Genomic DNA, 24,613 nt, shown 5'->3' on the forward strand with positions numbered 1-24,613 from the left:
GAAGCTGTAAAAGACTGCAAGGGTCAGCAGGTTTGCATTCTAAGAGTATCAAAAAAGGGGGGTTCCTCCCATCCAAAACCACACAGAAGAAAGACAAAAAAGGCAGGAAGGCAAAAGTACTATCTTCATCTTGTAGTTCAGAAATGGGACATGAAGTAAGAGAGTTGTGTAAAGCCATTCAGGAAGTCCATAGCAGAAATACAGGCTACCTGTGTCCCAGCTTTGTCTAGAAGACCTGTCTGTCCTTGCTTGCACAGAAGGATACACTCTTCTAGAAGAAAAAAATAAATTGTTTCTGCCTCATGGCTACTACCAGAGAGGATATTGGCTGTTCAGTAGCAGAGTCTGTATTTGTGGGTGTGAATTTGCCAAGGGGATAAAAAAACTGCAGGCAGAACTATAGCTGCTGGTTATAACTGCCTAGTGGCCTGGGAGTGGTCTGATGTGGCAGCAGGTACAGCCTAGTCAGATGGGGACTATGGCAGCAGAAGCTACCTCAGCAGCATCATTATGCAAAATAGACCAGATGCTGTTTACAGCATGTGGAAATTATTTATTAACATTCAGAGATATTAATGATGATAATCTTAGGTGTTGTTATAGGAAATATTTAAAGTGATTTAGTCAACCCTGTCTGACTACCAGATACCCTAGAAAGGGCAAGAAAGGAAAATTATATCCTCCTCTTAATTTCTGGAGGTACAAGAATCTCCTTTCAGTGTAGGACTTGCGTATCAAGTAAGTTTCTTTTGCATCAGTGTAGAGGAAGATCCTGCCATTAGGCAGGAAAATTACTTTTTTTCCTCTCACTTCTGCACTTCTCACAGCCTTAACATTCTTCCACCTTCTTCTTGGAGGCTGTCTGCATTTGATTGTCAAATCACTTTTGCCCCGCAAGGAACTGCTTTTTTCACAATGTTCTGTATACTATTTACATGATAAGTAATTTGTTGTGGAGCCATGGTCATAGGAACCTAATGTTCAACCTAAATTGCCAGTCTTTCTAGTATGTCAGGCTAGTGTATCTCAAAAGATACTGCTTTGCATTTAGCCTTCATGCTGTTCTCTAGCTTCCTTAGAGCTGTTCTCTAACCCTTGCAACCTTTTGAAGGCAAGGGCCTCCGGGGACCAGTGGCCCTGGGTGTTTCCCTTTAGGGAGGCAGTGCCACAGTCTGTAAATGATCTGTTCACCTGCTCTCAGAAAGCTTTAAAGTATTCTGCTTTGTGGGAAGCACTTTTCTGGTCCCTTCTCCCCCAGTGCCAACAGTCCTTGGCAAAGCAGGGCCCTGACTTTTCTTCTCATGCTTTCAGGCTCCAATGCCCTGTGCATGGGGTCCAAAGGTAAAGGGAGGCTGTGCAAACCCAAAATGGTGCATGGACACGACAGCCTTGTGAAGCTTTATATGGAAATACTAGTTGAGGCAGAAAGCACTGTAGTGAGACAACTTTCAGGCCTTGCATTAGCATGCTCCATTGCACTAAATTAAGGTATGTAGCTCTGTCATAACAGTATCAGAAGGAACAGTCCTGCACTGACAGAGGAAAAGATTATACATAGAAGAGGTACAACTTTTTTATTTTGTAGACCTTCAGGTTACAGGTTGCCATGCTGAGTTTTTTTCCAAGGAAGGCTGACAAGAGTGTGAAAGAAAAATAATAAAATACCTGTTAAGGAATAACAAGGTGGGTAGTAACTTTGACTGGTAGCTTTTATTTGAAGTGTATAGGAAAACCTAAGATAAAAGCATGTTATTTTGTCTTCATAGCTATTTTAATCTGAATTAAGAACATTTCTCTTTTTTTTCCTAGTGTAGTAAAGCCTCTAGATTCATGTTTATCTTAAATGCTCCTTAATTACTGACGTATTGTGAGCTATCAAGTAAATATTAAATATACATAGGCTTTTATATAAGGGCAGACACTTGCAAACAGTGGACGCGGTAATATTCTGGCATGTCAATGCCTATTTACAGAGTAACTCTTAGGTACACTTGTCTAACAGAGCCATTCAAACCTACTGAACAGAAATAATTCCCACTGATATTTGGAGCTGTTATGGTTTTATGTCAGGACCTACACAGACATTTTCCAAGCCACAAATTATATAACTAAAGAGGTTGGGAGCAAATAGTGGATTTAGATATTCACAGTTATGGCACAATACACTGTTTATAAGGAGATGACTATAAATGCAGTTCTGTAGAAGAGGATTGACTGTGCTCCCTTTTGAAACACTATTACTTTAGTTAACTCCTCCCCTGAAAGAGAAATCAAATGTTTGTAGGAGTCTTTTGGAGGTGAAAAAAGAAAGGTTTTGATTAACATAGAAACATATTGTTATAAAATGTATCTATTTTTTAAAGTATAAAGTAATGTTTAGCTAAGTTGCCATCACTATCATTTGGTGATGAATACCTTCCCTGAGGGCTGTTGGTGGGAAGGTGTAAGCTTGATTTGAATTACTGGCTTGTATGAAGCCAAGCAATGTGGTGGTGGTGTGGTGTGTGGTGGTGTGCACTGGGATAGTCTTTTGTTGCTGGGGATTTGCCTGTAAGGAGGGAGCAAAACTCCTAGTCTAGTTTAGTTATTCACTTGGTTGTGCTTGCTTCCCTTTAAAAGAACTGAACTCCAGTGCCTTAGAAAAACCTGAACTGTTTCTACTGATTCAGCCAAAGAGCAAAGTTGTATCTAGCTGGGTGGAAGCTAAACGCAGTGATGGAGAAATACGATAGTTGCATTATTGTGCCATCCTCTCCAGGTCCATCCTTTCTCCTCTTAAACATGTCAGAGAAGCCGAGGTAGAAAAATCAGGAGAAGTAGGAAAGGAAGAGAAGGAATGTGGTAAGGAGAGATGGATGTGGATGTGAAATGCCAGAGAAACGGTGAGCAGATGAAACAGACTGAATGAGGAATGGTGATGGGAAAGGCTGCACACTTTCTTTTTGCCTAAGAGTAATGAAGAAGTGTCTGGTTTGCTACTTTTCACTCCCTGTCTCCATGATGATTACAGCTATGACTGTGCAGAAGGACTGACATTCTGCAAGATGCTGTATGACCTGTCTTCTATAGCTGCTACTTGGTGAAGATACATATGCTTGGCTGATCTGGGAGCCTGTAGACCGTGTCTGTAGTTGCTGTATTTGGTAATTGGTGCTTTTGAACCTGTGCAGCTGCAGATGGACTTTGTCATGCAGTCTGAGGAATGTCTGTGCCAGCTGTACTCTGAAGCCTCAAGTGAGACCACCTAATGTCTCTGGCTATCCTACTCCAGCACAAGTCCCCAGAGTCCCTGCTTGCTAGGTTCAAATTACGTCTTTTGTAGCAAGTGACTGGCTATGAGGCAGCTAGAACTGACATACGGAAAAGCAGATCCCTTTTTGTTATAGTACCACATTGCAGAATTTCCTCAAATAGGCAGTATCAGGAGTATGCCTTACATGGTTCTTTGCAGGACTACATCACCTTTATGATCAAATCTTCAGAGTTTTGAAAAGATAAACTGTTGCATGTTAAAAGGTGAGCATACGTGGCCAATCATCACATGTTGCTCTGGACTTGCTGCTTTTACTGATTTTCCTGTCTCTGGTAGTCCTTTTGCTCTGTGTGAGTGCTGCGAGTTAACTGAATGTCATGTTGTATTGAATTGTATTGTGGTGTGGGGTGTATTGGTAAACTCTGCAGTGGAGTGGGACCAATGATGCCAATACAGCAGTTCGCAGTGAAGTTCTATTTGCATTCCTTGATAAGTGCTACTGCTGCCTCTGCAGGATTCAACTTCCTTTCTATTTTTATATCATTTTCCAAGTCTGTAGTTAATATTATCTGACAGGGCCAGCTGAGAATCTTGGGATTTCCTATTACAGATAATTAAGGAAAATACTAATTCATGTACAGACAGATGCCTTGTGGTAAATTGCACTGCATGAATATCATTGCCTTCACTGCTAATTCTGTTTCCTACTGATTACTGAATCTGTCTTCTAGTATAAGGTGCTAGAGGCACGCAGCAGGTTTTCCAGCCAGTAGTTGTGTAAAGAAAGCTGCAGAGAAGCTCTTATTCTTATTTTTTTCCTGAAGCATTGCTTTTACAGGCCGGTTGTCCTAAATTGTTCTGTACATAGAATATATGAGAGCTTGCATTTTATGCTTTCTTAATGGAGCTTGGAGAAAGACCTGGGCGGAGGACTTGCATTCATCAAGGACTTTTCCAGTTCATCTTCGTTATTACCAAATTGGTGTATGGCTCCATATTAGGTTAGAATCAAGCTTCCTGTTCTGTTCAAAAGAGATGTTGCCATCAGGGAGCAGCAAGAGTGGGCTGCTCTGCGAGGTAGGTGAGCCAGGAGCCAAGGATGACAGCAAGGCAAGCGGGGGAAGTGGCCTCACCAATCCCACAAGACTTGTGCAGTAAGAGCAGAGAAGGGCCAGTGGCAGTAACCAGGGGCAGCCACAATCATCACTAGACAAGTCTATAGCGATGAGGCATGCCCAAGGTCTAATGAGAAAGCTGAGTCAGGGTCCAGATCAGCAAGGCGCATCACATGTAGTGAGGCTTACCTACAACATAGCTCAGGATTAGAGGCTACACTTCAGACCTGCTCAGCCAGACCGATGTGAGGGTCTGAACTTAAATGGAACTTGAAGTGAAATGGAGGAAGCCTTGATGAGGCTTCTCACAGCTCTTGCACATGAGCCTGACCCAGTGTTGCAGCTGCACTGTATCTGAGCCACCCTTGAGCACAGGGCACTCAGAGGTAGGGGTGGCAGGTTGCAGAGCCTGTTGATGCACTCATGCAGCAGTTGTAAACTACGACATGCTTCCCCTGTTCTTGAGCTGTTTCCTAGACAGGAGGCAGGATATTGGGTTAGATGGATCTACAGTCTGACATGGTGCAGCCATTGTTATGGTAACATGTTAAACCTTTCTGGCCTCAGAATAATCTTAATTTGGACATAGAAGAACAGGACTTCAGAATTCAACTGAATGAACTGCCTCAGGTTGAACAGGCTTGAAGTGTAATACTTTTGTAAAATAGTATTTCCTTGTTAGTTGTCAGCGTAAACATATAAGCAAGTATTTGAACAAGCAGGTGGCTGTGATCAGAAGTACAAAGCTGGCCTCTTTAACATCTTGTGGAATAGATCTGTTTCCTGGGAGACTGGCTGTTTATCTTGCCAGTGAAAAGATCTGCTGGTTTAATCCCTGTTCTCTGGGAAGAAATGTGCTGGAGTCTTCTGACTCATCAACAAGCAGAAGGGTAAATGTTGATTGTAACATGTCTGAGTACAATGGAACATGAGCAGAGAGGAAGGAGATCTGTGCTTGCCTTTCACCTTCTCGAGCTCTCCTGCAGAGGGATATGAGAGCAGCTTCACTGGAGTCACACTAGTTTGGTCTCATCTGCCCACACTGGGTACCAGCAGCAGGGACACTGTGGCAGATCTGGCTTTTACAGTCCTCTACCTGGTGAAGAGCTAGTTTGAGTGTGCAGGCTCAGGCCACAAACATCCTGCCTGCAGTGCAGTTGTGGCCCCCAACTAAATCAGTAGAGTTGCTACTTTGGGGGAAAAAAAGACTTTCCAGTTGCAAACAAATCAAACTTCATCTGGAATCAAGGAAACACACAAGTATGACCTCAAACAGATCAGAGGTTACACTTCAAACCTGCTTAACCAGAGGCAGTTCATTCAGTTGAATTTTGAAGTCCTGTTTTTTTATGTCCAAGTTACCAATTTGAGGGCACTTCGGATGAGTCAAAGCTAGTAGCAGGCATGCTTTACACTAACTTCCTTGTGTTGTAGAGAAACATACAGACTAGATTCCCAAAGTTTAGCATGAATAATGGGAAATCAGTACAAGTAAACAGGACATAAGGTTAATATAGCATGAAGGTACTTGGTTGAGGTTGCTGAGTGCCCTTTAAGACAAGGATATGGCAAAGCTCAGTAACTGGATTTTGACAGACTCCATTGCAACAGCTTGCTTTTCTAGCTCTGTTGTGCCTCTGCTTTTATCTAATTTTATAAGTTCGTATCTCAGCATGGTTAACACTGATTATGGTCATTGTGATATCTGTTATATGAACTGCCTTTTACCAAGCTTTGTTTCCAAAACCTTGCCAGACAAACCCAATACAACCCTTAAAAAACCCCAAACACTAGGGTTTGCTATTAACTAGTGACAGAACAAAGGTAATCACCGCACCTCCAAACTGCTACTAATTCTTTATCTCTTCTCCCTTGGAATACTGCAAAAACAATGTCTAACCAAGCAGACTTTTTTTATTGACCTGAATAACGCAGTGAGTGCCGAGACTTGTATTTTCTGTTCGTGCACTGCAGCCATCCTAACCTACAGCGCTGGTGTTACAGAGAATGAGGTATCCTCTGGGCTCTAATTTAAGCAGCTAATATTACAGAGAGCCTAAGTTAATATATTTTAATGTATAGGTATTAGTGTGTGTATATATATGATGTCATTTTCAAAAAGCATATGGATCACTTGGCACTTACTTGGATATGTAGTTCATCACAGAATCATAAAATAGTCCTGGTGAGAAGGGACCTCACGAGGTCTCTCATCCAACCTCCTGCTCAAAGCAAGGTCAGCTCTAAGGTCAGACCAGATCGCTCAGGGCTTTGTCCAGTTAGGTCTTGAAAACCTTCAAGAATGGGAACTGCACCGCCTCTCTGGGCAACTTGTTCCCCTGCCTGAAAAGGTTTTTCTGTATCTGCAGTTGGAATTTCTCTTCTTGTTACAACTAAATCCATATTGTAAAACAAGCGTGTTGGATTGTAGTTCAGCTGTTTAATTGGGAGTGATGTCAGATGCAGAACACAATGCTAAGAACCTATGTGGGCCGTGAGCGAAGTGCTGCTGACAGGGACGGAGGCTGATGTCTGTAAAATCTATGCTCCAGTAGAGATACAGGGGCCTTACTCATGTGGTACTTAATTGCACGTGGAGCTCAATGCCTGTAACTCAGCCAGAGTAGAGGCTGTTACAGAAGCAGTGCCATGACACCAAAAGTACCTCAAAGTAAAAGATGTGTTTGTAAAAGTTGTACTGACTGGGTCTTACATACCTTGTTTTCCTAATAAGTTTTACACATTTTCCTCCCCTGCAATCTAGGCATGATTTGTGTCTGTGTCTGCTGCTGCTGCTATCTTTGTAGAGCAGCAAAACCAGCATGAAATTGATGTGATCTTCTTTCATTGCTGCCCAAAAGGTTCTGAATAGCAGCCCTGGAACAGAGCGGGCTTGTTGACTTCATTCTGCAGCTGCATGACAAATCTGCCTCTAAGCCTGCTGCTTCAAGAAGACACCACAGCATCTGTTCACATAGAAGATAGCTTTTGGCTTGTCTTTTTTGAAATAACGAGAAATTTAAACTACTGGGTTTAAATGGAAACTTAGAAACAGGTGATTTGGGTTTTCCTCATTTGCCAAGAAAAGCTTCCCATTTATCTTTGACAAAGGACTGGATGGATTATCCTCAATTTCAATTAAATATTTTCACTTCACATGTGGAGAAATTAACATCTAATTTACAAGAAGCTTTAATCCTCATATAACAATTATATTCTATTATGTGAATCTCTGTTTAGTCAAGGTATGAATACAAAGTCTCTTTGATTTTTGTGGGCTGGTTCTTTCTGTATGCATCTCTTTCTATATGCATTTGCTTGTCACCATGACAACTTCCTATCAGTTTGTCTGACACTGTGCACTTCAAAGAAGTTACAGTTAACCCAGGGCCTGAATGCAGAGTACCAGGGAGTAATGTCTGAGCATCTGATTTCCATGGACTCATGCATAGTTCTGCTCTGCTGAAGTCTGGTGCATCCATGCATGCAAGTTTAAGAACAAAGAACTACATTCTTTCACCAGATCTTCAAGCTGCAACATACTGCAATTTCTCCAATATCTTTTCATTCTAATTATGTACACAGGTTTGTAAAGCCAATATTATGGACATGTTTGTAAAATCACTATTTAACTATCACTTAACAGATTTATAGCTTGACTTATAAAAATGTCTCTATGTTTCCTTCAGAAATTATTCTCTTTATAGTCTAGTTAAGAAGTTTTTATTATTGAGTACTGGGATCAGCACTTAATTGGGAAGTAATCTACCATAGAACTAAGCTGCCTTATACCTGTCTCTAGCTGTTCTCCAGTAACCTAGAAAAATATTCCTGCCTGTGCAAATCTGGCTGATCTGCTCTGTCAGGAGCAATTTTTCAACTTAAACTTTGGTACTCAAAAGATCTGTGCATTCTTTGATCTGAGATGCCTGGGCTGATACTCTGTGAGCTGTGCTAATTTGTGTTGCTGGGTGGTGGTGGGTGCTCATTGCCATGCTTCCTCACCTTTCCATACAGCATTTTTGTTCTCTTGGGAGAGTTTGCACTGGAAACTGGCAGACTTTACCAAAATAGGCGTTTGGACAGGACGCTTCAGTTCCTTGAAGGAAGGATTTGCAGCATGAAGAGTTGAAAAATTTATTTGGGGCAAGTGGCTTTGTTCAGCCATATCTGGAAGTGCCTCAACGTTAGAGGTGAAACTGAGACAGCTCTAAACCTGCCAGAGGTAGTAAGGGCAAACTTTCCTAATGAAATGTGAATGGCTAGACCTCTATCAGTGATGTTAATTGCCAATTGTTTGGCAAGACTGTGGTTTAAAAACCTTGCATGTGTTATTTCCTTGTCAACCTCAGAAGAAAACCCTCAGTCACAAATTGTCTTAAACAGAAATATTCATGCCTATACACTGAACTAGCTTACACAGTGGAGCCTAATGGTAGATGGGAGAGATTAGTCTGCTGCACAGAGCAGTAGTACTGCTTTTGCTTATTGCATTGATTCTGCATGTTCCAGCTGGCAGCTGCCATGTCTCTGAATGTACATCATGCATATTACATCTGTGTGTAGAGCCTTGCATCACGTTTGGTTTTTTGAAGAGGTGTAGTGGATAACTTGAAAAATGTACGGGAGTATTCTCTTTTCCTAAACAAAACATCTCAAGTATCTGAAAAGGAAATTGGTTACTCTTGGCTGCATTATCTGATCAGAAAGACATGTAGATATGTGACAACTATAAGTATTTCCACCATAGAAAGAGCTGCTTGTTCCAGTTTTTGCTAAAAGGCCACTGTATTTGAATCATGGTCCTGGAGATGGGCTGTTCCTTCTGTTTTGCCATTGAAATAAAGCCTTCCAGGAGGAGCTCTCTAGACCTCATCGTTATAAATCTCACACTAGGAGGATAAGAAAGTTGAGTTTTGTATTGCCTATTAGAAAAAGAAGGCACAAAACACTTAACGGGGAGTGGGGGGAGGGAAAGACTCCCAACTGTCTCTTAGGGAGCTTATTGGTATTTATTCTTTTACAAGTGCTGGCTGAAGATACGTTCAGAAATATCTATATGACCTATGAGACTAATACAGCTGTGACAAACCAGTTCAGCAGTACAAACAGCAGGGATTTGTCAGAAGCAAAACCATGATCTCAGCTGGTTGTGCTACTCATGAGATTTTAAAATTTTGGAATCCATGCTAAAATGCATGCAACTGAAAGCAAATGAAGATGTATTACATTATTTACTTTTTGACTGAAATTATATTAATGAAATGACTAAGAAGATCGTTGGAGACGTGTCCCAGTGTACTCTAGTAAGCCAAAAATCCAGCAGACTATTTTAATGTACTGCTGCCAATAGCAAAATGTGTGACTTGACAATATCTTTAGAGTGATAAAAATGCAGTTCCAAGCAGTTAATAATCAGATGGAGTCAAAATCCTATTTTGAAAAATAAACACAAAATATTTCATTAATTATAACACTGAATTGTGACATGGTTCTTAGCCTGAGCTGCCAAAAAGAGTTTATTAGTGATCCCAAGGGCAGGTGCAAAAAGTAATGCTTCTACTTTTTCAAGAAATGTTTGGTAAATTCTTTACTTCCCAGTAGGTGTCACTGGAGTCCAGCAGAGAGCTATTATTTAAAACATCTTTTCTGCTTAATCGAACCTTTATTTCATGGAGAAACATTCAGTATTAGTACATGTAGACGTACATCCAATAAAAATGAAGAACTGCAATCAATGCTCTTTCAAATGTGTTTTTTCCTGTCTCAGCTACTGATAACTGTTGGTGGATAATTCAATGGATTGAGAAAAAATTCTGGTTTTTTTTTTCTCTGCAGCATGCCTGAATCTGATAATGACCAAAGTGATTACTTGATGCAGAGGTGAAGCCAGTTAGCAGTGCCTGTATGATTACTCAGCCCTTGCCCTATCTTCCCTTTTTTTTTTTCCCTTTTTTTTTTTTTTGGGGGGGGGGGGACGACACAAAATAGAAAATCAAGCCAAAAGACCTAAATCTTCAATTTTTTTTTGCACCTGTGCTGAAAATTATAGAGAGTCTGGGAACTTAATGGGACAGGAAGGACCTCTCAGCCACAGAGCAGCTCTCTGCAAGACTGAGAAAGCATTTAGGGAGGAAAACTAGTAAAAGCTCCACTTCTGGTGTCTGTAGGTACCCACATCTGGAAGTAAGCATTACAGTCTTACTGATGTCAGATGTGTTTTTCCTCCAGTCTTAAATGTAAATTACTTGTAAAGAATACAAAGAATCCATATAATCATGTGTCATTAGTTTTATGCACTAGTACTTTATTATATGGATGTTGCTCTGACGATCTGGATCTTGCTTCCTATACCTTGCATTAGAAGACAGCACTGTGCTGAACAAGACTGCTTAGGATTGAGTTGAAGTAGAGCATGAAATGATTTTTCTATTTTAATGAACTGTAGTTGTTGTCTGCTGCGTGTTTGCTAGACAGGTGATCAGCAAAGGCGTTTTGATTGAAATGCACTTTCAGGTATGCTCAGGTGTTTGCTATCTGAAAGACACAAAAAAGCATCAAGTAGACACCTGTGGTTACTGCATAATGTTCAAGCTATTTGATATCATACATTAAAAGATAAAGGGGGAGTTAGGTTTTGTTTTCCCCCAGGTATGATAAAAGACTTATTCTTTATGAAAACCACCATGGAGACGTTTTGAGTTAGTTGAAGCAGTCTTAGTTTGAGCCTAAGCTCTTGCATCAGTACATTCCTCCAGTCTCTTTCAAATGTTTACCAAGAAAAGGCTGTGCTACACAGTAAATGTTTATCGCAGAAATTCAAGACTGCACATCCAGTAGAAAACTATAGCATAAGGAGGCTGCTGCAGGCTGATGTATTATTAGGATAATAATGTGCTTTTAGACAGTAAATGCACTGCCTGTTCTGTTGCCCTTACATGTGGCTAGATCCAGTAATGAGTCATTTGTTTGTTATGTCTAAAGAACCAGTCAATACGTGGGTTGTTTTTAGCCTTTTGTTATCTTCTTTAAATACATTTCTGAAGTACTCTGCCACCACTCGTTAAGGGGCTCTCTATTGCATGCTGTAGAATGATCTTTGACCATTTCACAGAACATGGTTACATTGTATGCAGTGAACCTTGTTAAATGCCGACAGGATTGCAGAACTGCACAATGTATGGCCCTGGATGTACCAGGGTCTTGTGCAACAGGCAGAAGACATTGCAGCTTTCTTCATGGTGCTGCATTGTAATTTGAATAAAGGTAAAAGTAACGTGTTCAGGGCTGTATTCTGGCAGGAAACTAATGAAGTCGCTAACTGCTATTTTGTTGCCTCCTACCTTCCCATGAGGAAATCTTAATTATTTTTTTTTCAAATTTTCATTTTATCAGCTTAATTTACTAGGTACTGCATTAATTCTGCCGTGACATTCAGGGACACATCTATCCAGTCCTCTTTAGTCCCCCAAGTTTTAATTCTCTGTGGATTTTCTTTTCCAGTTGCAGTTTATGTTGCTGTTCTTTGTATCATTGCACACAACCCTCAAAGGCCACACATACTGGTCTCAGAGCAGCAGTGTCATGGTTTAACCCCAGCCAGCAACTAAGCACCACGCAGCCACTCACTCACTTCCCCCCCACCCAGTGGGATGGGGGAGAGATTCGGAAAAAAAAGTAAAACTCGTGGGTTAAGAACAGTTTAATAGACCAGAAAGGAAGAAACAAATAATGATAATAATAACAATAATAAAATGACAATACTAATAAAAGAATTGGAATATACAAAACAAGTGATGCACAATGCAGTTGCTCACCACCTGCCGACCGATGCCCAGTTAGTTCCTGAGCAGCGATCCCGCCAGGCCAATTCCCCCCAGTTTATACACTAGACATGATGGTATGGAATATCCCTTTGGCCAGTCTGGGTGAGCTGCCCTGGCTGTGTCCCCTCCCAACTTCTTGTGCCCCTCCAGCCTTCTTGCTGGCTGGGCATGAGAAGCTGAGAAATCCTTGACTCAGTCTAAACACTACTTAGCAACAACTGAAAACATCAGCGTGTTATCAACATTCTTCTCATACTGAACCCAAAACCTAACACTGTACCAGCTACTAGGAAGAAAGTTAACTTTATCCCAGCCAAAACCAGGACAAGCAGCTTAGTTGTTTGACCTGATATTGCTATGGTTTAATGTTTTGTAACTGCTGTAGAAGTGCTTAGTTACTGGCCAATTTCTACTCTTTCTAAAAAGTAGAAACAAGTACTTGGGAAATACAAAGGTGAAAATAAAAATCTTGTAAATAAAAACTCAAAAGGGAACCAAATGATTATAGCATCTGCATATAAGAGCCACCCACAGACCTAATAATCAAAACTAAGAGGACAAAGGAACATAATGTGTAAGTGTTGGTCATGTACGTGCCCTTTTTAACTGGTGAAGGAAGCAAATAAGCAACAGAAATGGCTGCTACCCTATTGCTGGAGGAGGAATAGAACAGGACAATCACAGTCCCACCAATGATCTCTTTATAAGAACAATTTAAAACACCAATTGCCTGTTGCGTTCCCATGCTTTTCTTCCCCCAACAAGCACTACGTTGGTGCATTTTGGTAGCTTTCCTTAAGGGCTGCCGCCATGAAGACAGACAGAAATTCAATAATAATGTGAAACAGTAAGTTCTTAAAAGAAGAATTAAAAAAAACCAAAAACATCAGGGAGAAGATAAGGTTGGTATTGAATCTGGTCGTCCTATAAGGCTGTAACAGATCTCAGGCATTGGAGAGAGTCAGGCCCCTTTTATTCCATAGCAAAACAATGGAAACTTTACCTGACCAAAGAACCTAGACTTTCCTTGCTGCTTTTGAAGTTAGGCTGCATTCTCACTGCAAATGAGTATTTTTTCCTGAAACACCCTAGCATGTTGTAAAATCTTCATGGGAAACAGCACAGGTTGTTACTTTCTCAGCAGAGCTTGCTGAGATAAACTGCATGGCAGAATAAAGTTCTGACCTTGACAATTATAACAAGGTGAAAACTACTTTGTGCTTTTCCCACTAGTATTTCACTACAGGTTTTTCCAGTAGACTTGCAGGCTGATCACCTACGGAAAAAAACTGCTCAGAACAACCACTGAGAATTTAGCTGTAGGTGAATGACTACTGTTGGTTCATCGAGTAAAACGAGTCTTTCCAGAGGCTTTTACATTGCAGAGACGATGCTGCCTCTCACATGATTGCAACAGATGGGTGTGCAGGCCAGAGAGAAGGTGGAGTAGCGCAACTTTTTCTGCTAGCTTCCTGGGTCTGATTCATTAGTGCCATGATCCAGGGAACATTTTTTTGTCACAGAGAACTGGCCCTTTGCTGCACTCCTATAAGTGTTCCTTTGTTCTGTCCAGTGGTGCTTGTTTTAACCTTTCAGTTACTAAAGCTTAAAGCCTTGGTTTCACCACCTCATATGAGGAGACAGCTACAATATGATGCAAACACTGAAAAATATGATCCAAAACTATATAAAGATCCCCTATTTGAATGCCTTTCAGTCTTTCTTCTCAGAGTTCAGTGTCAGAAATAAGCAGTATGCTATCCACTGGAAATACCTCACTAAGAAAGGCCATATTCTTCACAGAAGTCACAGTTCCTTGTACACTGGCTTGCAGATCTCCCCTCCCTCCCCACCTCTGTACGTTCTGCTTTATGGTCTGCTCTGATCCAGCCACTGGAGCTCTCAGTGCAACCCAGCTGCTCTCGCCCACTCCCATGCTGCCACTAATGGTGTTGCTGAACTTCCTCCAGCATGCGTTAGTAGCGATACTAATGTATAAATGACTATTTTCAGAGCTGTTTCAGAGAAGTTGACTAAAGCATGGTAATTAGTTACTTAATGTGTCTCTTTACCCTCCCTTCATCTTTGCTATGCAAATAGCAAGGGGGAAATTCTAGCCCCAGTGAAGCGAAATGGCAAAGCCCTGAATGCTCTCACCCATGTGTGCTGCGTGACACTTGAAGGACAGGAACAGGAGGAGACTGACATTTTGCAAAGAAAAAGCAAAACACACTGAAATGTTTAGCATTTTAAGTGGCACTAATTGGGACGTGAAAGCACTGCAGCAGCTGTGAGTGCAGCAAGAGCAGCAGGACATCCTCTTCTCCCCCATTCCTTCCCACCTGGACAGGAGGCAAGGAAGGAAGTACTATAGGAAGCTGGAGGAGAGAACTTAGGAGGCAAATTGTGACTAGGCTGAGACAGAAAAATGGGGAAGAGGCAAAGGAGGAGATGCTGAGTGGACTGAGGGGCTACTGGCTTTCATGGTTCTGAGGGGAGCAGTCTGGGCATGAGGAGTAATGGGGAGAGCCTTCCTGTGAGTTACTGTTTGCTTCTTGGGCAGTGCTTTGCAGGGAAGCAGGGTAATGGGTTATTGAGCTTATTCACCTTTTGCAGGAAAAGGAGTGGAGCAAGGATGCGTTATGCTGTTAATTCATGTACTTGAAGGATACCGAGTGCTATAGTCCTTTTAAAGGCTGTTTGTAGCCTCACTTTAAGCTGATATTACTGTCAAATGCTAGTTCTTGTCCATGAGGCAGCACTGAGGCACCTTCCTAACAGCTTCTGGAAGGATATGACCGTCTTCATCTCCCCCCAGAGTAACTGCTGCATGGGAAACCTTCCATTTTCCTACTGCGTTGCCTCAGTTTTCTTTTAGAAGAAACTGAAACCGTTTAAAGTGTTTTAATGGCTGCCTCAAGACTGAATTATGTGAAAGGCTCCGTACTAGGCTACAGCTTATTTTGAAAAGTCTGTGTTGTTCCTCCCACAGAGATCTCGGTGCAGAACCTCTGAAAGAGAACTAGGAGGGTTCTGGAGTGTATTAAGATGTGATGTATCCAAGTAACTGTTCTGTCCTTCTTATATGTTCCTTCTACTGTTACACTTTTATTTATCTTATCTCCAGCTTTGATGTATTTGAGCTGTGTTTTCCAGTGCTTTCTGACTTTATAATAAATAGCAAAGATGCTAGTTTCTCTTGCGGAGGGAGTAATGGACTGCAACAGGAAGCTGGAGGACTCACTTTGGCTTTCCCAGAAAAGTTTTTAAGATGGAATAGCTAAAGTTTTAAGATGGCTGCTTACCTCCCACTGCTGTTCTCATGGAGGCAAATGCCAAACTGGAGCGTTTCATGTGATGCTTTTTTTGTGAAGGGTTTTGTGTGGTTGGGTTTTGTTTTGGTTTTTTTGTGAAGGGAGATGGCAACTATCAATAATTAAGCATCAGGTGACTGTTGAATTCCACCCTCTTTGAGAATTAAACCTACCTACTGCCAAACATAGATGGGATTTGGCTTTTATTTGCTCTGTCTCGGTACTTGCATATTTGAGGTAAGCCAGATGAAAATGGTAACAGCAAAGCTTAACATGTTAATTGCCAAGCTTATTAAGTTACAAGGTGTGAAATTTTCAGAAGTATCTAAAGTAAGTTAGGTACAGAAAAATTGGCCCCTCTCTGCTGTTCTTGAACATAACAAAGTTTGTTTTCCATCATCTAAGTAAAAGGTTTTATTAGACTTACAGGCTTCTGCTGATACCCAAGATAGGATAGGTAGCACACAAATTAGTTCAATTTATCCCCCGTTAGCCGTGTGAAATTCCATCATGACCATCATTCTGCAGGGTTTTAGACTAATCTGTATGGGGATTCTACAAAGACTGAAAATACTGTTGGAAATACGAAGCTAGCCGAGGGGGTATAGGGTGTGTGAGAGCTTTCAAATGACATCCAATTACTATCGCTATACTGCAAAATTCTCTAAATTACTGTTTAAGTGACTTATGTAGCCCAGGCTTTAAGTTAGAAACGTATTTAATTTAATTTCAGCTCTTAACTTTATATTCAAATAGAAACTATTTCCAAATAGATTCTTGGTGTCACTTCCTTACTCTGGCCATATTCTTCACTTTTTCTGGTTCTCAGGTCAAACCTTTTTTATGTTGTAAAAAACTCCACAGAGCCTCAAAGTATTGTGAGCTCTCATAGTACTGTTTTCTCCTCTTTGTCTAACAGATCAGTTAGTCACCAAATAAGACTTTCAGATTCTTGCAATAGTATGCAAAACTCAAACTGGTTTAGCTATCCATTTTGGTTTTGAAGTTCAAACAAACTAATTAGTAGCTCTGATACAAGAATACTCACAGGGAAAAAAAAATCTTCTCACTTTTTGTATTCAAATTGTGTATTTTAAAATTTGTAACCTGTTTTCAGTAGCTTCGCAATAACTGAGTCGGGTGGTTAGATATAGATAAACTTGTAAGCCTTCTTTGAGACACAACTCAACCGTATTGCAAATCAAGCTTATACATCTCATCACAAGGCCCAGTCTATTCTATCTTCACTTTCTCTAGCACCAGTTGTATACTGGCTTTATAGAGCACATTCAGTGTGTTTGTTCTTCAGAAGTAATACCTAAAAGCTACCAACACATCAACAGGTACCAGGTAAAGGCCAAAAATTGATTTACTTAGAGGATCACTAAACAAAACCATACTCTTGCATCTCTTTATTGAAAGCCAGTAATTTTGCGTTGGGTAAAGGTAAAATTAAGAAAAAAGTAATGGTTCTTAATTAGAAGTGTTGAGACAAGTCTAACCTGTTCTGTGCAGTGAAATCAGCCTTTTTTAAAATTTTTTTTTAATTCATTTTGCATTTGGGACCTGTATTTTAAAGCCTCTCCTCAAGCGACAGATGGCTAGTATGATCATATGTGTTGTGAAACCATTTTAGGTTCCAAGGTGGTAGAGTTTTTTTCTGTTTGTTTTTTTTTCTTTTCTAAGCTCCACACTCTTCTGAAAAATTACCAAACTACACCTGTGAGTATGACATTCTTTTTTAAGGCAGTGCTTTTCTAGTAGTGCATCCTTAGTTTTCTGTTCCACAAGTATTTTAGGAAATACTGCTTACAGAATGTAACATAGTGGATTTGATGAGCGTTTGCTGCCTATGCACACTTGCTGTACGATGCGATCTCCATGGAGTATTTTTTCACTCTAAAGAGAGCGTGCCATTAATTAAAGTCTCAAAAGGTGTGCGTAGATACAATGTACGTGGGTGGATGCAACTGCTTTGTATAAGCTAGGGCTTGTGGAAGTAGGAGCGTGTGAAAGCCACGGTGTCACGGTCTGCACCGTGCTCGTTTCATGGGACTTCTCCGCCGAGCATGTTTCCTCCCCGGAGCGGATGTAAAGGCCGGGGACTGTGCAACCACCGTGAGTACGAGCACAGAGCTGCCGTCAGCGCAAGGGGCTCGATTCCCCTGGGTGAGGCTGCCCGCCGCTGCTTGGCTCAACAAAGTTTTAACGGAGTCGACGTAGGGCTGGTTCAGTGCCCGCCGCGTTCCCAAACCCCTCAGGAGGGGGCTGACCTTTGCTCGGGGCCGGGCCGGGCCGGGGCTGCCCCGGGAGACCCCGGGCGCCGCGCGGGGACCCTCTCCTCCAGCCGAGGCCGGGCGCCGTCGGGGCCGGGCCGCCCGCGGCGGGCCCCGCTACCCGCCACCCCCTCCCACCCCCGCCCCGCGCCTTCAGAACCGCAGCGGCGGCACGTCGTCCCCCCGCCGGGGGCGCGGGCCCGAGCGGAGGCCGCCGCGGCGAGGCGGCCGGCGGGTCCCGCCGCGCCGTCCCGGCCGCCTCGGGCCGCCCCTGAGCGGCGGGGGCCCAACGCGGCGCGGACCCGGCCGCCGGGTCCCGGCGGGGCCGTCCGCCGCTCGCCGTTCGCCCCCCCCGCCCGCCGCCGCCACGCAGCCGGGCTGCGAACTACCGCTCCCAGCGGGCGCCGCGCGGGGCGGGCCGGCGTCAGCGGGGCGCGCGGCGGCGGGCGCGTGCGCGGCGGCGGCGGCGCGGTCGGTTGAGTAAGGCGGGGTGCGATTGGCTGCGGGCGGCGGCCGGGCGTGGGACGCGCAGTGACGGAAGGAGCGGGGCAAATGGCGGAGAGATGGTCCCGGGCCCCGTCCCGAGAGCGGCGATAATCCCGGCGCGGAGGAAGCGGCGCCGGAGGAGGCGGCGCCGGGGGCCCTAACGCCCGCGCCACCCCGGGAGGGTGCCGCCGCCGCCGGGGGAGGGGCGGAGGCGTCCCGTCGGCGAGCGCCTTTCGCCAGGCGGCAGATCGGCGGCCAGAAGCCGCGGCGAGAGCCACATCCGCGGCGCCGCCCGGAACGCGCCGGGCCCGCGCCCGGGCCCCGTCGCCCGCCCGCCCCTGCCGCCACGACCGACGCCGAGGTAGGTGCCGGGCGAGGAGGGGGCCGCCCGGCGCCCGAGGCCTGTGCGGGCCGCGGAGCAGGCCCGGCGCCCCGGCGGGCAGGAGCCGCCGGCCGCTGCCCCCGGCGCCGTCCCGCTTCCGGGGCGGCGGCCGCGGCCGCCCGGCGGGGCCTGGGGGACAGCCGCGACCGCGGCCGCCCCCGGCCCGCCGGGAAGTTTTCGGGGCGGGAGTCGCAGGACTTTGCTCGGGGGTGAAGTGCGGGCTGGGGCCGGGGCGGGGGGCCGTGCGGCCTGCGAGGCCGGCGGGCGCCGGCGGGCTCTGCCGTTCGCCGCGGGCCGCCCCGCGGCCCGGGGACTTGTGTAATGGGGGTTGGTTTTTCTGCGGGGTGGGGGGGGGGGGCCGGGGAGGAAGGGAAATGACATCAGAAATCGCCAGGCGTGCACGGTGGGGTGACCCGGTTCCGCTAGCACACCCCCCCACACCCCCCCCCCCCCGCCGCAGGGGGAGGGAGGAAAAAAGAAACTGTCACCGTGGGATTTCATCAGCTTCTTCTGCCTCCGCGCCTTTAACCTATTTTTCTTTCCTTTGGTTATGTAAGAGGAACGGTGTAGAGACGAGCAACGAGTAGGGATGGCTGATGGGCTTTCTGGGGAGTTACCGGGTTTTTTATGCCTAGCTGGTCCGCCGAGTCAGCTCTGGGAGATGCAGGAGGATTACGTTTTGGTTTTTTGCTTTTATTTACGTTTCTTGCACTGCTCCAAATATTGCAGCACGATGCAGGAGAGAGAGGCAGGGAGTGGAAACAGAGTGAAACGGGCCAAGTTTTTTATTTCACACTGAGTGAAAAGCAGGAGAGAATTGTAAGTAAAGACTAAACATCGTGGTCCGTTGATGTTCTTCTGGAAGGAGGTACTTATGTATTTCCTTATCTTTAATCTCAGTCTAAGATACGGGTTTATAGCATAGAGTATTTCTGTTTTCCTGACACTCATCTTTCAGCCTCATTACATCATATTGAATATTTATTTGAGTTTTGACATTTTGTTTCAAAACTCCTTATGAGATGATCATAATTTTTAAACTTATAAATAGGAAAATGCAGACCGAGGAGATCTAATTTCTGAAAATGAAGTCTTCTTGACTGCAGGAATTTTCTCTTTAAAACTGCAAGCCACAAGTCATAATTTAAATCTGCTGTTATTTTTGCAGGCGCTGGAAAGGTAGTGTTGGAAATACTTACTTGAGTCAGGGTTTAGGGGAGGAAAATGCTGGTGGTGAGTGAAGTGATTTTTTTTTTTTTTTTTTTCTATAATAGTTGTATAGAAACTGAGATGTTAATATTTCACTTTAGTTTCTATAACTCTAAAAACTGGCCCTTCTGGTAAAAAATATTTTGGTTACTGTTATAAATATTTTGAAGCATCAGCAAAATAAAACTAGTAAGTTGGATTTGTTTTGCTGTTTGTTTTCTAAAGTATGTGGGAAAGTTTTAGTTTCACTCTTGGATGGATAATAGGAAATTAGAGCTATTTACAGGGGAGCAAAAAAAGGAAAAGTTTGGCAGCAATGTGTTTGGAGCAGCGCAGAGGAGGCTCATGACACTGTGGGGAAAAAGAGGATGGAGGTGGGGTTAAAGAGTGACATCTACTAGGAGCGACCAGAAGCAGTCTGCAGAATGGTGTTTCACGGCAGAATTCTGGTCAGTAGATAAACACATGCCTTTACCATCCATCTGCTAAACTGCTGGGGAGAAGTGTTTCTCAAAGTGGTTGTTCCTGTATCTCTTCTGCATTGCAACACCATCTGTCTGGTAAACTTCTGAAGTTCAAATTTCATACTTTTAATTCACTTAAAATTTGCTCAAACACAGATGACCCGATGAATTGCTCGGTTCATATGATAAGAGAAGGTTGGCCTGGTCTGATAAAGGGAGACTATTATTAGTGAGACAGTCTTGCTAGAGCGAAGTGATAGAATGACATTTCTGGAAACCAGTCTGGCGATTTTGGCAGAAGCTAGTCTAGCACTTCAGGTTCAGAAACTGCAAGTGCCGAGATGGAAACTAAAATATGGAAGAAAGACAGTGTGCCCCATATTCAGGGGAATAAGAATAAAAACAGTTGTCTCGAACAAATAGATCATGTGATAAGTTTATTAACGATGATTTCAGGTGCTATTTTTCATATACTTTACCATATATGAAGGCAGTTGACACTTTGAAAGTTGGATTTCTTTGATTCTATAGCTGAAATAAATGCCCCCCCTCTGTTAACACAGACTTTTCTCCAGTATGGAGTGTAATTTCAGAGAGGAAAATGGACTTGATTAGATTCAGACTGGCTATAAAGAATGCCAATTTCCTATTCAAGTTTGGGGAAAAAAAAAAAAAAAAAGGAAAAAAGAGGAGAAATGCTGGTTTACAGAACAGATATGATAATTTTGATTTTATGTTGTCATTTGTCCAGTAGTTGAAATATTTGTTTTGGGAAAAAGAAACAAAGTGGTCTGTCTTCCTTCTTGAGTTAAACAAAAGTAGGAATAGAACACATGCAGGGAACTGTTTAAATGTGTTCCTGTTTAATCTGTTCGTATTTAAACTTTATTCTTCTAAGAGCAAACTGTGAATCGGGCTACAGTTGTAACAGCCAGTAAAAAGTAATGGTTTATGCTGGTCTGCATAAGGTGTCCTCCATGTTCTTAGAAATGGATTGAGAAGCGTCTTTTTGTTCCTGTCCCTTGATCAATCAGATTTACTCATGGGGGACTGCTATGCACCAGTCTTGACCATGACTGTGCAGATGGCATAAACCCCATCATACTACCAAATAATATGCTTACTAAGTAAGTCTGAGTGTGCGAGAACATAGGGTGAAGTTGTCATCATTATTTATGATTAATTAGTATTTAGAATATCTGTAGCAACTTGAAATGTTTTGACAGTTTTTCTTATTTAACTGCAAAGAGTCTTTTTAAAGCCTTACTGTGTTATTGGACTCTAGCAGAGAGCTGCATGTTCAGATGTGGTGAAAATATTGTTTAGTTTTCTGCTGATGTTTCATGAAAGCAGTGCCATCTGTACTCGAAAATATAAAATTAGAGCAAAGCAATACCAAAATTAATGTACTAATAGCAGATTTTTCTTAAGGATCCATTGTGCCATTGTTTTATAAATGTGCAAATTACTGAATTTTGAGTTAAGTTGATAGATTACTTATTGCAGAAACTTTTGACTTAATGATATTCACATGTAAATGAGTTGGTCTGTAGAAAGAAGCAGGTGATGTATCTGTTGCTCCTGTGAAATTTATGTGCCTGGTGCTTTTAGGCCCAATGAAGAGTGGAAGTGCAATCATTTGTACTAAAAAGTTGGTGAATTTGTTTCTTTTCTCTTTTCCAACAGAGAATATGAAACAGGAGCCAAAATGACATCCCGATTTGGAAAGACCTACAGCCGGAAAGGGGGAAACGGCAGTTCCAAGTTTGACGAAGTATTTTCCAACAAACGGACCACCCTTAGTACGAAATGGGGAGAAACCACCTTCATGGCCAAATTAGGACAGAAGAGGCCCAGTGTCAAACCAGATATTTCCGAAGTTCCTAAAAAACCCAAAGTTGAAGATGAGGTAACAGAGGATCCATTTGGATTTGACAGTGATGAAGAATCTCTTCCTGTGTCTTCAAAGAATTTGTCACAGGCTAAAAGCTCCTCTCAGCTGGAACCCGGTGAAGCTGCTCAGTCTGAGGACTTCAGTCCTCTACTTGAAGCTAACAGCAGAATTAATCAGCCAGACAGTGGAGAAAACGTTGCATCCAGCAAGTGCATATCTTTTGACAATACTGTTCCTCTCTCAAAAGAAAAGAGCACAAGCAAAAATGTGGAAGATGGAGAATGCAAAGGCAGCAGTGCTAAACTTGTAACTGCAGGTACGTTTACTCAGCTGTCCAGATAGTTCTGTTATCCTCTGATTTTTACTAATCTACATTTAGACTTTGTGTTTTCAGGGGTCAGTTAAATGTTCTAATAAAACTGTGGGGTAATTAATTCTTAATTGTAAGAAATTGTAAAGGGTACTCTATTTAACTAAAAATACCAGGAAGCATTCTGCATTTTACATATTCATCTCAGATCCTTGGCACTCTCATCCTTATGTCTGCAAATTGAGATACAGTGCTTTAGCTTCACCGTAGTCAGTTAGTCTACCTTGAATAGAATGGAATAATAATCTTTCTTTTCTAAAGCTCAGTGTGTTTGTGTTTTGTTTTGTTTTTTTTTTTTAACATGTATTTTGGAGAGTGGTGAGTTGGTAATAATAGAATGCTTTATTCTGAAGTTGCTGGCTTTAATTTAGTGTGGGTACATGGTTACTACCATGCACTTACAGCTTACAACCTGCCCTATTTAATTCCTTGGATGGAAAAAGTAGTTTTCTGAACTTCAGTTGCACAAAGGTAGGTTATTTTTTTTAATTAGCACATCTTTATCAATGTGTACATAAAAAGCTTCAGACCTATGAAACAGAATGTCAAACTTCTTTTAGAGGCTGTTTTCAGGCTCTGAAGTGTTTGTAAGATACCTTAATGCTTTTGAGAGGGAATTCACAAACCCTGTGGAGCTGAACATTGCTGTAATTTTGTTCAAGTTGTTCTTAGACAAGATCAGATGTTGTTATATCTCATTGGAAGTTTTCATATAATGGCCTGATTAAACCACAGCTTCTAAAATTGGGCAGAAGATCATGTTAGATGAACCTTGATGAAGATGACAGCTACCGACTTGCTCTGGGTTATCGTAATCAACTTTAATGAGAAGAACTTATGTAAATTTGAATTCCCAGATATAGTTAACTCTAGGATCAGAAATTTGAGTGGACTTGTTCAGTTGTAATACAGTGGACAAGATGATACTGAGTAGTGGAAGATATGCATAGTTCAGTTATTTTGCAAGATAACTTTACTAGTGATATAATACAAGAAAAAACAAGAAATGTTGATTTGAACTGTAGCTTGACAGACACGGTGGGACGCGTAGCTGTCTTGATCTTACTCTTATTTTTGCTGCTGATATATTTCTTGTTTTCCTGTGGTTTTCTGCAGTTTATCTGTAAGTATGATCCACCTTCAGTCTGGAAATACGATTATGTTTTACTAAGTTTGAATACGGGTTTCATAAGAGAGTGAATAGATTCATCCCCTAATATTTGCAAGGAGAAGAAATAGTAATGAGTTTCCTTGGTTGTTAATGAGAGATTGTAGCAGAGCAGGTTTTACAGTGAAACGGTTTCCATGTAGAAAAGCTTTGTTAGAACAGTATTTTTCAGGTTGGAAAAGAAAACGTGAGAGCTGTGGGGGGAAAATGTGATAGAGCTCTGAAAATTCATAGTGCATGAAAGGCCAAGAGGAACAGACTTCAGTAGTTTCATTGGTGCTTCCTGGTTCCAGTATTGTGGAAAATAATAAAATACAATATTTACTGCAGAAAAACTTTTTAATTTGATGCTTATTTAAATTCTAGAACTCCTTGTTAGACAATACTATATATACCATAAATATATACAGCTCTGAAAGGAAGGAAGCTGATGAATCTTTGGATAAGTCCATCAGTGGCGGCTGAGTGTGGTGGGTGGTCGTCTGGATGCAGAGGGGGAAGTTACTTAAACAACAGTTTACTGAAGGAATTCTGTTCTTGCATGCTTTCCCAAAGTATTTGTTACTGACTGCAATTCAGCCAGAAGTAGTGAAGGACAAGGTGGATCTTGATCTGATGATACTGTTCTTTCAGAATCTATGACATTCTGTTTACACCTTGTCAAATGAAGATAAAAACCCGTTTCATAGCTTTCTTCAGAGATTAAATTCAACTGAGAATGAATCTTTGCAAAACATCCTAGGAGGGTCTTTAAATAAGAGTAAGGAAACCAAGACTGTAGTTTTGGTGATCGTGTTTATTTTGGACAGTTAGTGTAAGTGAAACTTGGATGGTTTAAGTAGCTATTATGCTTGTG

At 42.5% G+C, this 24,613-nt stretch overlaps 1 protein-coding gene and 1 long non-coding RNA gene across 5 annotated transcripts in view; both read left to right on the forward strand.

Annotated features, from left to right (window-relative positions):
* Positions 1–10,102, forward strand: part of LOC121233673 — an 83,514-nt gene extending 73,412 nt beyond the window's left edge. The window contains exon 4 of the long non-coding RNA XR_005933610.1: positions 7,230–10,102. This is a non-coding gene — a long non-coding RNA (uncharacterized LOC121233673). The remainder of the gene's footprint in view (positions 1–7,229) is intronic.
* Positions 10,103–17,608: 7,506 nt separating this feature from the next.
* WAPL (WAPL cohesin release factor) overlaps positions 17,609–24,613 on the forward strand; it is a 76,088-nt gene continuing 69,083 nt past the window's right edge. For 2 of the 4 annotated variants that reach the window (XM_030031004.2, XM_030031011.2), the window contains exons 1-2: positions 18,284–18,631; positions 22,012–22,535. In XM_030031004.2, coding sequence (XP_029886864.1) covers positions 22,034–22,535 — 502 coding nt within the window. In that variant the 5' untranslated portion in view covers positions 18,284–18,631; positions 22,012–22,033. Of the gene's footprint in view, positions 17,627–18,283; positions 18,632–20,404; positions 20,422–22,011; positions 22,536–24,613 lie in introns of those variants that run through there. The other 2 variants (XM_030031009.2, XM_030031008.2) reach the window with 2 other exon arrangements.

Source organism: Aquila chrysaetos, chromosome 11 (assembly GCF_900496995.4).
Source record: "Aquila chrysaetos chrysaetos chromosome 11, bAquChr1.4, whole genome shotgun sequence".
Classification (NCBI taxonomy): Eukaryota; Metazoa; Chordata; class Aves; order Accipitriformes; family Accipitridae; genus Aquila; species Aquila chrysaetos.